At 40.9% G+C, this 16,219-nt stretch overlaps 1 protein-coding gene across 4 annotated transcripts in view; it reads right to left on the minus strand.

The window, feature by feature from the left end:
- The window catches only part of LOC106805001 (TOX high mobility group box family member 4-like), a 111,611-nt gene that overhangs the window by 78,865 nt on the left and 16,527 nt on the right, over positions 1–16,219 (minus strand). The window contains exons 1-2 of one of the 4 annotated variants that reach the window (XM_014806459.1): positions 11,174–11,240; positions 3,546–3,631 (exon numbers count right to left, since the gene is read on the minus strand). The exons of 1 other annotated variant lie outside the window; for it this stretch is intronic. Coding sequence is in view for 1 of the 3 variants with exons in the window: in XM_014806457.1 (XP_014661943.1) it covers positions 11,174–11,176 (3 nt within the window). In the remaining 2 variants the exon portion in view is untranslated. Of the gene's footprint in view, positions 1–3,545; positions 3,632–11,173; positions 11,256–16,219 lie in introns of those variants that run through there. 2 more of the 4 variants (XM_014806458.1, XM_014806457.1) reach the window with 2 other exon arrangements.

Raw genomic sequence — 16,219 nt, forward strand, 5'->3', positions numbered from 1 at the left:
GCGCACAGTCCGCGGCAAGGCCGCACGCGACGCGGGAACGTCCTACGACGTAATAGCAGCGGCTGGCAGCTATTGGAAATCCGTGGCGCGGATGAAATTGGCCGGCCCACAGGATCCATAGCTGCCACGCGAACAGTCCGCAATTTTTAGTGGGGCGGACACGAGGTAGACCATTTTGGGACGTGAATCAGTGTTTCACTTGTTGATAAAAACATAATTTCTCTCTTTTTTTTCGTATAACGAGGCTGTGTGATGCGAGAATCACAGAAAGGGATGACGGAAAATTCTCGCGTTCCGCGGACCTTGCCCAGTAATGGCAAATGGCTGCAAGGACAAAGGCTATATTAGGATCTGCGTGAACTCGCTCCACCTCGATCACCCATTCGAGCTAGGACTAAGCTAAGCCGAGAACATCGTTAGCAATACATGCCACAACGCGCACAAAACATCATACATCGCAATATCATCGTATTATATGTTAGGACTCATAGGCTATAGGCAGTAAAAATAACATCCCGCCGTATATCAATATAATTGGAACATTCAGCCCTGCAGGGTTTTATTCATTTCTGTTATTACATTGGAAGCCATTATGAATTAGTGTGTAATTAGTGGGTTAATTTTACGCGTCCCAGTACACTTACTAGTTTATGAACCTTAGCTGATATCAGTCGTATGGATCAGTATACAGCAAGTACCGCTACCACAAACAACTTACGTTGCAAGGTACAAACTTCCCGTCACTATGATATATAGTAATGTTAAAATAACCCGACAAAGACTGTACATTAGTCGATATGACTGCAACGTCTGCCACTGCAAGATCAAGCGCTGCCACTGCAAGATCATTAGATTCCGACAAGCTCCAAAAAACGGTATTTGTAGGGTTAGAATACTAGGGTGTATTGGACGTTAGGTCACACAGCCTGGTCAGGTTAAATTGACATACACGGCTATCCGACACGCCCGGTATGTAAACAATTTGGTAAAGCTGCATCTACGCTTGTTACATACTTATTTATAGTCGTTAGTCTGCCCATAAAACAAATTCGACTTTTCCTTTTTAATTAGATGGTAGCCTGCGATGAAAAATATGCCAGTTGCGGCTCGTATTAGTTTTATACGAATTCAAACGACGAACAATAAAGAAAACTTTTCCGATGGTTATAACATAGACGCAAGGGACGCACATGCTTCAATCCATGTGCATTATGTACTGGTACCCGGGTCGACAGTTCACACGCTGACACTACGTGAGTGTAGCGATAGTGCCGGAAGTAAAGGTGGGGAACAGGTACCAGTCTTACTATGCCTATAATCGTCGGCGTTCGTTGCGCCGTCTACATCGCCACGCCATATGTTCACTTACACTCCATCAACAGAGACAAACAAATGAAGAAAGTGCAAATTCGTATTTTTTACAGCAAATACGAGCGCCGGCCCGAGTTGCCAAAAAAGTTATACGAGCATTTCAAGCAATCTCAGCTACAGGGTAGTGAAATCGCGGTCGTCCAATCGGCAGAACTGCTCCACTTCAGCAAACTTGCTGCTTGGCCTTTATATATGTAAACCCGTTGAAGGTGAATGGAATGGGGGGCGCGAAATCGTGTTAGGAATGCGCCAGGCGGCGATTGCTGGCGCAGCTTCGCGCGGATATCCGGCTGCAGACTGTCCAGGATTTACTTTTTGATCATGTAAAAACTCCGTTTTCACAGTATAGGGAAGATCAAGCCATTTTCAAGATAATCAGCGATTGCTTAAGCGATCATCGATTGCCTTAATATGAATTCCAGCGATGTCCTGAAGAGCGGCCTGCCGATTTGTGTCATAGATGAATAAAAAGCAATCGTCGATCTCTTTAGGACTGATTGAAGATCGGTCCCGATTGCTTATTATGCCATCGATGATTGGTTCTGATTGCTTATTAAGCAATCAATGATCAGTCCTGATTGCTTAATAAGCAATCAGATAAGCGATCCTCTGCACCATTGAGTGCTTATTTGAAGCACTCGTTGATCGCTTGTGGATTGCTTGTGGATTGCTTAAATTTTTGCAAGGGTACTAAGGATAAAAAACAAGAAACGTTTTATCTTAAATTTTACCTCTGATTATTAAAATTCAATTAGAAACTTTACAAATGATTTCCATTACCAAAAATTGGGAACTCTGTCATCACATTTAAAATAATTAGTTTAAAGGTTTGAAACCATTTATTATATATGTGTGTGTGTGATTTTGACGTTAAAGTTAATGCATTCAACAGAGTATTTAATTTGCACATCTAATAGATAATACTCAAGTTATTACTGATATAATTACTGATATAATAATAAAAAGATCAAACTCAGGATAACTCAACTATTTTGCCATTCGAAGCTATAGCAAATATGTTTTCTTTGGGCGTTTTCTATTCATAGACGAACTATTTCCACATCAGATTGTGGTATGCATATATCAGATAGTTTCCTATAACTCTGCATGTACATTATTTCGTAAGATGTTTTATAATTTGCACGCAAAACTTCGTATTGATTGGGAGATGTAATATTTGCACTTGCAATATCGTATCGCATTGTTCAGTGTTTTCCTGTGAGCAGGTATATATCGTGTCTGCACAATGCCACCACTTTTCCCAGTGCTCATTCCGCTAGCTACGATGCTATGATGACACTCAAGATGCCCATTTTCTGGCCGCAAAGAATTTTATATTGAATTAACAGACTGCAAATTGCTGCATACAATCATGAAACTGAATTGTTACTAAACAAGTTTATAATGGCATTCCAATTGTTTTATTCACTTTGAGGACAGCAAAACTCCGACGGACAACCTGCGCTGCTATAAATATATAAATTATATTGTCGTTACGTGAGGCCACTTCAGCAGCGAGAGAAAATAACCTTTCACATTCGCTCTCCATTTCACAAGGCCTTCTTTCAATGGGCGGTACGTAATGGTTAAAATATGCAACCATTACCTCATCAATATCCTCGAAAACATCGTAACGACACATTCTTTGACTTGTGACTCCATTTAGAAGAGGAAATAGCATATTCACGCAGTTATACGCCATTGCAAATAGATGGCTCCCCCGATTTCTAACCTAATGCTAACAAGATTCAAGCATCAAAATTCAGAAGAATTATTCGAGACCATAAAAAGTTACCTAATACTTTTGCGACATTGGAATATACTTGTGAAAGGACAGCCATGACTCGCTCATCTCGTAAACGTCTGCTTTTCAGTTTGACATATTCCTACATCGCGATACGGTCCCACGAGACCTTGTAGTGCCCTACTCGGTGTTAGTGAACATGGTCTATTATACAAAACAATAGACTATAATATGACCCCAAATCGTTGGTCCTCGTCGCATGCAATAGCAGCCAGCCCCGTGCTTACAATAGATTTATTATATATTAACCACCAACGCTCTTGACTCGCAGCATAAAGATTTTATCAGAGCGCGTGCCTAGTAGAGTAAGAAGTATAGCAAAAAAAATTAACGCAACAATTCGGCCTCAGGCCGTCTCGCCATTTCATACCAGTCTCCTTGTAGCTACTATATAGAACGGTCTCAGACCATCTCATCTCCGATCGTTCCTCGTGTTGAATCGTAGTGAACACGCACCTACAATAGATTATGGTCTCATGACGCCACGCGGAAAGAGCAGTGCATAAATTAAATAGCTGCTATACCTAAGCCTATACAAAGGAGAGCGATTAGGGATTTCGGGTTAATGGTGGGGGTGTCGTGGGGGGGGGTCAGTGATTAATAGCAGACTAATCGTAATAAAGGAGTTGGTGGGCATTCACATATGCAAGTTCCCAGTGTTACAAAAGTTGTCCTCTCTGCCATTGCTGGGTGAATAGGGTGTAGATTGGTAATCTCTGGGTTCTATAAATGCATGATTTCTCTAATAGTAAGTTCAATAGGATTGCACGAAAAAGAGAAAATGCGGCTTTAATAGTGACAATGTTTCTACTTATACCTGAGCAGAAAAGTCTGAAAATGAAATACAGAATTAATCACTCATCGTCAGAAACATGTCCTCGGAAAGACTGAGACAAAGATTTCATGATACTGATTTTAAATGGTCTAGTTTTTCGAACAGAATTCTTCTCGAAACGCATGTGATGCAGTTTCATCGCGTTTCCACAGATTAACTTGATACGGACCACATAAATAGTTCAAAGGTTTAGTTTATTTAGGGCAGGATTATATATTTTTAGTCGTTACAATAGAAGAACATGTACGATGATGACCTCATCATACTGCCCTACTGCATGAGACAATATATGAGCGCATACTAGATTGTACATTATTATACATTTTATCACATCTAACGGATCTTTAAATTTAACGAATGTGCAAGATTTAACATGGTTGCTTTGTATCGAGGCCGAGCATATGCAGTCGACTACATTAAAAACAGGTTATTTCTAGAATACAACATTTAAAATGTGGCAAGTACATAACGGAGTGAGTAGGCAAAGTAATTCATCAAAAAAGTAAGTAGACGTTTTTAGATTACGCACGTGAAAGCTCTTGCGTGCAGACTAAAGACCATTTACCACCAGGCTCAATTTTCTAACAGCAAATTTACATTTATGTGTTTCTTTCTCAGTAATACACATGCTCTATAGCACTCACCTCACATCAATAACACTAGCCAGCACGTACGGCATTCACCTAAATGCATACGATTGCACTTCATTACAGAAGAATGAGTTTGAAGGTCAATATATTACGCAACTAATTCCTAATATACGGGTTGAATGGACGCGGAGGTGGAGTGGCGGCCTTAATGGCAACAGCGCAATATTAGCAGCCACCTGCTACAGCGCCGAGTACTTCTATACAGACACACCATATAATTATCAATGCAGCGCTGAAAGCGCAGGCATTGTGCTGCAGCCCTTAACAACTTTTACACCCTGTTTGCTGCAAACACTGAAGCTGGGGAAAACCACTAACAAAAGGTTATAGTGATCGGCCTGCAGGCACACAGCATCCCTCCCGGCAACAATCACCCTGGTTACGCAGCATTGCGATAGCATTGTGCACCAAGAATAGTAGCTGGTGATAGCATTTACGCTATTCATCAGATATTGATGTTGCATTAAAATGCATATCTGCATTGTGTCGCTGATGTAGAATTAAAATGTTATGTATATAAAGTGAGTTTAAAAGGTCAGCACGGGATAGCGAGTAGTGATCGAGTGAATCGAGAAATAGCTGTCGTGACGTAAAAGGTAAAGTGGTAGACTGTGGCGAGGAAGGGACTACATTAGGGCTGGGCTGGTATTACTTATGAGGACGTAGCATTGGTTAGGGTAGGTAGTAACCGGGTGTACTGGTAGAAAACTAGAGAGTGGAGACTAAAGATGGTTAGGATACGATAATAAGCAATGGCTGTCAATCCTGTCATGTTAGTTTACTGTCCGTTCATGGGTATATATATGTCAGCCTACGCCTGCGTAACCTAGCACTAGATGTTTTATCCAATGATTGCAGGAGTGGTCTCGTTTTAGGTGCTCTCTGATCACCTTTACAGTTAGTGCACGATGTAGCAGTAAGTTCTTATTTCACAGATTACAAGTCGATAATAACAATGGAGCGGTCTATATTTCTCACTTAGCGGCATCTTAGCTTCTACTACTTGGAACAAGTGATGCGTAAAATAACTGGCTGTTTCACTGATCGATGATCGAGTCATCTTTAGGTCATATCATGTTTGCAGAAATGTGACCCAGCGTTTGGGCCGTTAGATAAGTCAATTTGTTTGCCACGCCATGCATGTGCAATTATATCCATGGACAAGTAATTAATGAGTTAGCAACGCAATGTGATTTTTGAAATTGCAATTTTACACACAAAATTACTATTCACTTTCCCGTTTGCCTGCAAACAGCATCTTTCGTATTCACAACACTTTTTATTCTCTTACTATTTTAGTTTGTATGCAAATATCTACATCTGTCTTACATATCTAGTCAGCCGTGCTATATATGCACATATACGATAAATATTCCCTCCCATATCTTTCATTTAATTTGTACATGACCTACGCATTCTGTTCAGCATTATGAATAAAACACACTGTAAGCCTCACTTACAACGTTTCTCTGCGCACAAGTATTCTCAGTATCTTGGCAACCAATCTCATTTCATATATGAAAAATAACTTGATTTTCACTCAAAATGATGGAATTTTGATTCTGTTGCTATGACAACTGCATCAGGATATGTCTCCAATATGCATTAAAAGAACACCCTCGGGCTCAGATACTATTTCAAATATTTGAAATAAATGTTTGTAGTAATATGAACTACAGTTTAAATTTGCATTTACTCCAAATACAACAGAGATGTTTAATTTCCGGAACAGTTATTTTGCTAATCTCAGAAAGCTTAGCTTAACGAAACTACTAAATTTAATCTTACATTTTATTAGTTTATCCCAATGATTGCCAAGAAAATCCACTCAGCCTAGCGTTGCTTTATATGTAGGATCGCAGGCATTTCATATTTTTAAGCAACTAGCCAACCGAGGTTGGAAACGCGGATGTACGATGGACAATCTCTAAACCGCGGCGCAATGGTAGCACCGTCATCGTAATTACATTCATAATAGCAAACCCAGCCGGCGGGAAGCGGCATATATCGTAAAATTAGATGATCACCTGCATATAGTATTAACTGCTACGCTGCTCGATAACAATCGAAATGTAGGGAAAACGGCATAACTGCAATATCAGATTTGCGCTTCATTTAGTACGACGTGCGCTGTCATAAACATTGTTATTAAAGCGTAAAACTACAATAGTCGGACAACTACGAAGCTATACCCACAAGGATCGGTCTACGCAGTCAATCATGGGTGGATTTGCTCTCGGCAAAAATGAAACAGTTGAAGTGTGTCAAGTACACAAACATTCTCAAATCTCAGAAGCCCCCATCTCCAATAAAATTAAAAAATAATACAAACGGCAAAAATTGCCTATATCGCGTACATGCACAACGCACACAGTAAGGAAATGAACATGTACAGGAACATGGCAGTAGGTACAGGAGCAGTAGGAGCAAGACAACAGGAGATAGGCAACATGAGCAAGTACAGAAACATGGAAATTGCAGAATGCGAACAAAAACATTGATCTCAGACGAAAGTCTACCCAGTCTCTTACCGAACATTAACCAAAATGAAAGCGTGCAAACATTTGCTGTAATCAATACCGCCTTATATTTCATTGTTATAAATTGATATATAATGGTGCCAAGCACGGGATCATAGCCACACGCAACCTATAGGGTTGAGGCAGGAGATTTGTGCCTGCACACAACTCTTTCAGGTGTGGTATTTTCTCTCACCAGCTCGTTCATAACTCCGCGCTGCTGCTACACACCCGCTGCTACATTTTACAAGGCAAACTGCCACATGGACTCCTTGCTAAATGAGAAGCGTTCATGAAGAATGTGCGATCACTCTTGTTAGAAAATACCTTCATTCACCCCATAGCCATACACTGACCAATATCGATTTACTCTACTGCAGTGACCAACATGTAAACACACAACTACAATGACCATTATCCATAGTGAACAATGTCCACATTCCGCGCTGTTTAATGTTCGTACAGCCAGAGCGAGGTTGGTCAACAATTAGACAGACTCACGCACAGACCAACGTATGTAAAGCCTCAACCACATTGCTCAAAACTCGACACCCGAGTCCATCGGACGCTCTAGCGGACATATATACATATACGCCAGTAGTATATAATAGGGAATAAATAGGAGAAATAATAGGAAAATAATAGGGGAATAGATAATAATTCCCTATTATCTACTTCTGATATACGCGCAACTATTATGACCATGCAGCGTCTGTACAACCTAAACTACACTGTGCAATGACCATACACGTATACTGCCATCCATCAAGAGTCACCATAGCCTCGACTAAAATGACCGATGCCCAGATACTTTATTGGCACCCACTGGCATAATTACACTGTGTACACAATTTACATGAAATTTCACCACTTATCGCAACACAGTTTCCAATTGAAAGGATTGGGACCACGAGTTTTAAACATTTGAGTTAACGCACGCTAACAAACAGCATTAATCATTTTAATGTTCACAAATGCCACGTAACCCATGAATTACACACCACACCAGGGGTCACGACCAACGTTTTAGGTACCAAACCATGGTTCTTGAACCGAGTTCTAAACAATCAACATGAGGAGGAGATTAAGGAAACCATTGCGTCTGCAACACGGGGACTTACTGTACGTTTAATTTTAGCTGAATGTGTATAGGTCAAGAATAGTGTCAGGTTACACCTTTTCAGCGATGCCAATAGCGGTAAACGCATGCTATGAAAGCCCAACCGATATAGAAACAGTAATGCCATGAATTCCAAACTCTCTGGCATCCAAACCATGCAACGCATGCAACGACAATGTGCTAGCATTGGCAGCATCGGTTTTCAAATGCTTGTACTAAATGCACTTACGCTCGTAGGGTCTATGTCCCCCTGACCTCTGTTTGACCTGGCTCGTTTAGCTATTTCTGGCTATAAGTATAACCCTAACCCTAACCCTATATATATTATATTGTTTATATAACCCTATATCTATATATATAAAGTTGTTCAGCCGAATTAGTCCGCAGCCTAGAGGAAAACTAAAGATATTTTCAGAATTAGCACATCTGGGAGGTGGTTCTGGCTAAAACAAAAATTTAAAAAAGTTAAAGATTGATAAAAATTATATTTATCAATAGATGGCAGTGCGTACAGATTAACATCCCGTACGTGTGAATCCATGGTGTATACCCTTAACGGCGCAGTGGCCTAATCGCTAGAACATCCGTCTCTTACACCGGGATTCCGGGTTCGAGTCCCAGCTGGGAAACTTATTTTTCCTTTTTTTTTTTTTCCCTTTACCTACTTCTTTAGTATGTATTATTTTTAATTTTTTAATTTTTAATTTAAATTTTTAATTTTTAATGTTTTTTATCTTTTGATTTCTTATTATTTTTTACTGTTTGGGATGGGATGGGATGGCATGGGATGGCATGGCATGGCATGTCATGGGATGGCATGATGGATGCATGGATGGATGCATGGATAGATAAATAGTTGGATTTTTTGGGGTATTTTCCTTTCAACCAAGGGGTCACCAACTGAGTAATGCCACTGATTTCCCCGGGCAACGCCGGGTATCCCTCTAGTTATATATATATATATATATTAGTCAGAAATAGCTAAACGAGCCAGGTCAAACAGAGGTCAGGGGGACATAAACCTTATCTGCTGCACGCACATATAATGCATGCAAAACAATTCTTTGCTGGGCGAAACAGTAAACTTTAACAAGCACAGCTTTGTGAAAGTTATTGAATTCTCGCGAACTAGGTCACTACAGTGACAAATATAAATGAATGTAGGAGTAACAGGGTCTGACTGACAGAGATGAATAAGAGGGATGACATGGTATGACTGGCATAGACGAATGGGGGCGGTTCCAGGGTTCTACTCCCACCGAAGAATAAGGAGATAGGGCAGGTCTGACTGCCCCGCAATATCATGGAGTATAAATCTCATGAAATGTAGTAACAAATTCCATAATCTGAATGTGCATCAATTTCGTCCAATTTACAATTCACTTACTATAGGTGAACACAAATAATATTTCAAAAATATCATTCAAATTTCAAACAAAGTTATTAAATTGCGACAAGCAAACCTGCAATCACTTGCACATAAAAAATTCATTGTTCCTGCATCAACGCATGCTGTTCGCTTTCCATGCATATGTAATTAAGTAAACTAGGTTGCTGCACTGCCTTAGGCTTTAAAATATTAAAATTACATAGACGTACATGTAGACTTACATATCCTTAACCTCAATTACCATGATTCAACATGCTCTCTCCATGTACGACTAAAAAAATATCATTACCTCTTTCGCAGCTGCCCGTGTGCATACTGAATGAACAGGTTTCAGTGTACAAAAAAAGCAGAATCTTCATGTGGATGAAACATTAAAACATTTATGCTGTCCAACCATTGATTGGAAATACATTAAATTAATAAAAACTTTAAGCTCAAAGTCTTAGTTGAAATATAAGTAAAGGTTGCATTATAAACTAGTTGAAATATGCTAATTTCTGCTCTAGCTGTTTTATAATCTTCAACTCTCGAGTCGAAATTAAAATGCAGCAATATATGGTGGTGAATGTTACCTAAACAGACGTTTTCAAGCAACCTTCCGTAAATGCATTCACTGTCGCTATAGTATTCGAAAGCAAATGAGAACAGAGAAAAATGCAAGAGTTCATATAGGCTCCATAAATTGGCGAGTTTTATCAAGGCAGATAAATAGTTGTGTGTTACGTATGGACCAGTTCTGCATTCTTATCTGAATGAGGTTTTGTCCAGCAGTGCCTCTCGTGTTTCCAAGATTACTATCGCTGCTGAAAAATATACTGCTGAATGTGAATTTGTAAAAAGAAAGTGCAATCACTAATCATGTTAATGAAGCGAATAACTAAAAGCAAGTGCAACGTAGGGAATCAGTTTTGCTTTCGGCTATTATCGCGTGACAACTTACAGACAAAGGCGCAGAAAGAATTGCTAGACCTGACAAACCAACGGCCAGCAATGAAAGTTCTGAAACGTGGACCATCGACGGCAAGGACCGTGGCCCGGCCAAAGCCTGGATGCGCACCCGCTGCCAGCACTTGTTAGTTAAGTTAGGGACAGTTATGCCTGCACGACACATTACATGTTAATCGGGCCTGGGACCTATTTGAAGGCCGAGAGGTTGATCTTTTTTATCAATGCTGCCTTGACAAGCATAGAATTTGTGAAAAATTCTGATGGGCCCGAGATTACCCAGGGGCACGTTGTCAGAAACAAAATTAGTCTTAATATTACGAAGTTTCTGACAACGGGACCCTGGTTATTCGCCGCTCCTTTTCGGGCATGTCTAGTCGTTGTACTGTGAAAGGAATGATTATCTCCGTGTAGGGTTGTAGCGTCGACAGCGTAGAGTAGCAAATAGCAGATTGTAGCAACGTAGAGCCGTAGTCGCAGATTAGTTGTTTCACTTGGACTTTATTACTTACTCAACACATACAAAATATATACAATACCATAGCCTAGGCAACATGCCTATAGGCTCCGGCGACCGCCTCGATCTGTCTCCCGAAATCTTATATCTTGTCTCTACATCGTGGGTAGGTAACCCCTCCTGGGTAGGTTCTTCCTACTGTCTGCCCGAGCGTCTCTATTTATATGATTTCCCAAATCGCCCGGCGACATTTGGATCCGACCGGTTCTTCGTGACTATCGGCCGGACCTTGCGGGGCTATAGGAGACGCGTCCCGTGTCATTACAAAAACAACAACGAACAACGAACAGGACAATTAGTTCCACTGCCTCGCCTGGCTCAGAGCGCTCCTGGTTAATTACAATGTACCATACAACATCTAGTACCTCCTGAATTTTTATGAATGCAACCCCATGCGACACGGCTATTGCAAAACCTTGGGAAGACGCAATGCTTTCATCGCGCTGGTTGTCCCACACTCATGGACCTTCTTCTCATTCTCAATCCGACTGCTTGCATGTACTGCAATTGAAATTCATTTATAATTCATGCCCTGCAAAACTACAGCAAACACATGTAAAATGTACATGTATAGAAATGCCAATCAATATTAAGCGGTATTTGTGCGTGCGTGCATGTGCCCGTGAATGGGTTGGCAAGATGTTGCATGCTAGCCGGACTCATGACATTCCGAAACAACTATAAGCATAGCTGTTTCGTAAAATAAACGTCTCTATTGGATTTCTCGGCCCATCAACAAGCAACGGCCATATGTATACGTGATAAGCGGGTTCATTTGTCGATAAAAACCCCCGAAACCCCCCGATTACCGATTTATTCAGCCGAATGAGGTTTATCAGCTGTTCACTGACAAAATCACTGCTGCACTCTGGATTTTCGCATTTATTCAATATCTCAGCCCCCCCCCCACCACCTCCCGTTCTTCGTGCTCGTTAAGATCTAACACAGCTCGAGTGCAGATATAAATTACACGAACGCACCAAATCTTAAGAACTTGAGTCCACCGAACGTGCTTGTTCTCAAGATTTTGCACTCAGCCATTCGCGACGCTATTCAGCCCGAAATTACATACAGACTTTTTCGGTGGCTTGTCAATAAAAACAGCTCATCAGGGAAAATAGCAGCATTTGAAAACCTTTTACGTGATTTAAAATTCGAAAAGAAAACCAAGCGTTCCTCCCCGTCACAGACCACTCCAAATTTCCCTACAGGACAGTTGCGAGTGAGATTTGCACAACAGGTGGCCAGCTTTGCAGACATGATTTACAAACATAGTTTGCATGGCCCGTCAATTATATTTACCGCGGCTGAAGGCACGCAGTACAACAACAGACAAGCCTATCGATTATAAATCTGATATTAAATATACATACATGCACATGTATGATTTATTGAAAAGCAGTACACACAAATACAGCACGGCCGCTGCACACGTGCACGGTTAAGATACATTAGCACTAATGTTATACAATATTATACAATGCGGAAAAATAAGACCTAAAGGTAAACAAGGTAAACAAGGTAAACAATCACGCTATAGACAACGTATTTTCTCGAATGAACTACACAGGTGCAGATATACTCGCGCTAACACGGATAGTCTACGCCGCGATCTATATTATTTCTATGCACACAACCAACATACAATAAAATTCGAATGAACAATGACGGGCATGCGATTGAGTCTTTAAGTCACACCGCAGAAAACAGGTGGCCACATCAGCGAGCGCGGGGTGCATATGGGAGACGGGCGGTTCCGACGAAGAGCCTTTTTCAGGCATTCTCTCAGGCACCCGTCGCGTGGCGCGTGACCAGCAGCACCGTCGGCTTTTATCAGTTCGCCTCATCGAGATAATTGCATTAACAAAACTCGTTATAGCAGTGACAGTAATGATGGTGCACGTGCGCACACGCACGTGTACCCCCGCCGCACGCATGCACTCCCCTTCTTTCTCTCTCGCCTCCATCATCTCCACTCTCTCGCTCGCCACACAGATCAACTTGCACACTCTCTCCCTCACTCTTTTCTCTCATGGCTCTCTCAATCTTTCTCTCAGTTCAGTGTATATTCACCCTCTTATTATTATCTCTTCCTGTCCCTTCTTCCTGGGCATCTCCCCCTCCTCCACCACCCCTCTCTCTCTCAACTTCTGTGACAATTACATTAACAAAACTCGTTATTCCAGTGACAGTAATGATGTCACACACGTGCACATGCGCACGCACGACACTCCCCTCTCTCACTCTCACTCTCTCGCTCTTTTATATTATGCTCTCTCACACACGCGCGCACGCGCACGCACGCACGCACACACAAACACCTTCTATTTATCATTTTCCCTTTCTCAGGCCTACTCCCTGTTTTAATCAGGAGTGAATAATAATATATCAATTATCTATTATTATTCACTCCTGCTTTAATCCAATCACCTTTCTGGAATTTCAGACTAGCCTTCTCTTCTTTACGTGTACTTGCTCAGTCTCTCGCCTTCTCTCTCCCCCTCTCTGTTTCTCCCTTACAAAAATTTAAGCAATCCACAAGCGATCGAACACAATTGTCGACAAGCAATTGAGACTGATCCTAAGCAATCGACAAGCAATCGAGACTGATCCTAAGCAATCGAGACTGATCCTAAGCAATCGACAAGCAATCGAGACTGATCCTAAGCAATCGACAAGCAATCGAGACTGATCAACAAGTAATCAAGACTGATCCAGACCAATCAACAAGATTCAAGACTGTCAGATCCAAGACCAATCAACAAGCAATCAAGACTGATCCAGATTGATCAACAAGATTCGAGACTGATCCAAGACCAATCAACAAGCAATCAAGACTGATCCAGATTGATCAACAAGATTCAAGACCGATCGACAAGCAATCAAGACTGATCCAACTGATCAACAAGTAATTGAGACTGATCGAAGACAGATTGTCAAGCGCTGAGAACTGCATGGTCAATGTTTAAGATTGGCCAGTGATTCAACAGCCAGAATCAATCGGTCATTATATTTAATAGAGTCTCTGGATACAGTCGTTTGAAGCACATACCCATAGCCAATCAGGTGTTAACCAAATCCACTTCATGTTGGGTATACCCAGCTTAGCACATAACGTTTTCCTAACGTTAATTATGATCTGGTTTTATTTTGGTTTGGTTTGAATTAAACCTTCTAAGAACGTTCATCAAACGTTATAAATAAAGTTATATATAGGTTAGAAACAAACGTTAGCTGCACACCTATTAATTACAAACGAGTACTGAACGTTTATCCAAGGTTCCGAGGTGGTGAAAATAAACGTTATTTATAAACTTTGTCGTAACCATTAACAAACGTTAGTCATGAACGTTACACTAACCATAACTTGACGTTTTTATATGGTTAGAAACAAACGTTTGCTGCACCTATTAGAAACCAGTACTGAAAGTTTAGGTACTGTTTGGAGGTTGTAAAAATAAACGTTGTGCCAACCATCAATAAACGTTAGCCATGCATAAACTTGCACTAACAAATCTGCGTGGAATAAAAGTTATAACTCTAGAATACTATATTATAGTTTTTTTTATCAAAAAGGCGTTACTAGATTTGTGGGAATTGGCGGCTATATATACTCGGCAGCCGCGTGTACATAAAAGGGGAGGCGGAATTGGGGTAATGGAGATCGAGCTAGGTGAAGGAGGAGGAGGAGGGGGAGGAGGAGGAGTGAGAGATATAGGGAAGGTCGAAAAGGGTTATTCAAGTACAAAATAACGTAATAAGAACGTAAATAATGACGTTATATTAACGTAATTCTGTAGGGTTTTTTAACGTTATCAGCTCGAGCCACGTTCAAGAACGTTATATTTAAGTATAGCAAATAACGTAACAGTAACGCAGTGACTATATACGGGCACTACGGGTACGGTAGCCGTTTCTTAATGTCTCGAGGCTACGGGTACGGTAGTCCATTTGCGCATGCGTCACTTTCCCACAAAATAATGCCGTTGGAAATTAATTCACGATTAATTAATCTCCAGCCTAATAATTAATTAATTAATCAATTAGCTAGCCTACACTAGTTGTTTGGGATTGATTGTCAGTTCAGATGCAAAATATTGAAAGCAAAAGGTTATACACCATAGATTAATTTATCTGTTTTTACACGCGTATATAACATAGTCGAGTCGGTTTATAGTTAGTCTTAGGGAGAAGTCAAGACATTTTCAAGCAATCAGCGAATGCTTATCAGCGATTGCTTAAATGATCAGTGATTGGTCCTGAGAGCTCTTGGATTTCGTCATGATGAATAAGCAATCGGCGATCTCTTGGGACTGATCAAGAGATCAATGATTGCTTAAAATAAGCGCTCAATGGTGCAGAGGATAGCTTAAATGATCGTCGATTGCTCATTAAGCAATTGGGACTGATCGGGTGAGCAATCGATGATCGGTACCCGATGGCTCATTAAGCAATCGATGATCGGTCCTGATTGCTTGATGCTAATGCGGTAAGCGATTGCTTAAATGATCAGTGATTGGTCCTGAGAGCTCTTGGATTTCGTCATGATGAATAAGCAATCGTCGATCTCTTGGGACTGATCAAGAGATCAATGATTGCTTAAAATAAGCGCTCAATGGTGCAGAGGATAGCTTAAATGATCGTCGATTGCTTATTAAGCAATCGATGATCGGTACCCGATGGCTCATTAAGCAATCGATGATCGGTCCTGATTGCTTGATGCTAATGCGGTAAGCGATTGCTTAAATAATCAGTGATTGGTCCTGAGAGTTCTTGGATTTCGTCATGATGAATAAGCAATCGTCGATCTCTTGGGACTGATCAAGAGATCAATGATTGCTTAAAATAAGCACTCAATGGTGCAGAGGAGAGCTTAAATGATCGTCGATTGCTTATTAAGCAATCGGGACTGATCGGGTAAGCAATCGATGATCGGTACCCGATGGCTCATTAAGCAATCGATGATCGGTCCTGATTGCTTATTAAGCAATCGAAGATCGGTCCCGATTGCTTATTAAGCAATCGAAGATCGGTCCCGATTGCTTATTAAGCAATCAATGATCGGTCC

Source organism: Priapulus caudatus, unplaced genomic scaffold, assembly GCF_000485595.1.
Source record: "Priapulus caudatus unplaced genomic scaffold, Priapulus_caudatus-5.0.1 Scaffold96, whole genome shotgun sequence".
Lineage (NCBI taxonomy): Eukaryota > Metazoa > Priapulida > Priapulimorpha > Priapulimorphida > Priapulidae > Priapulus > Priapulus caudatus.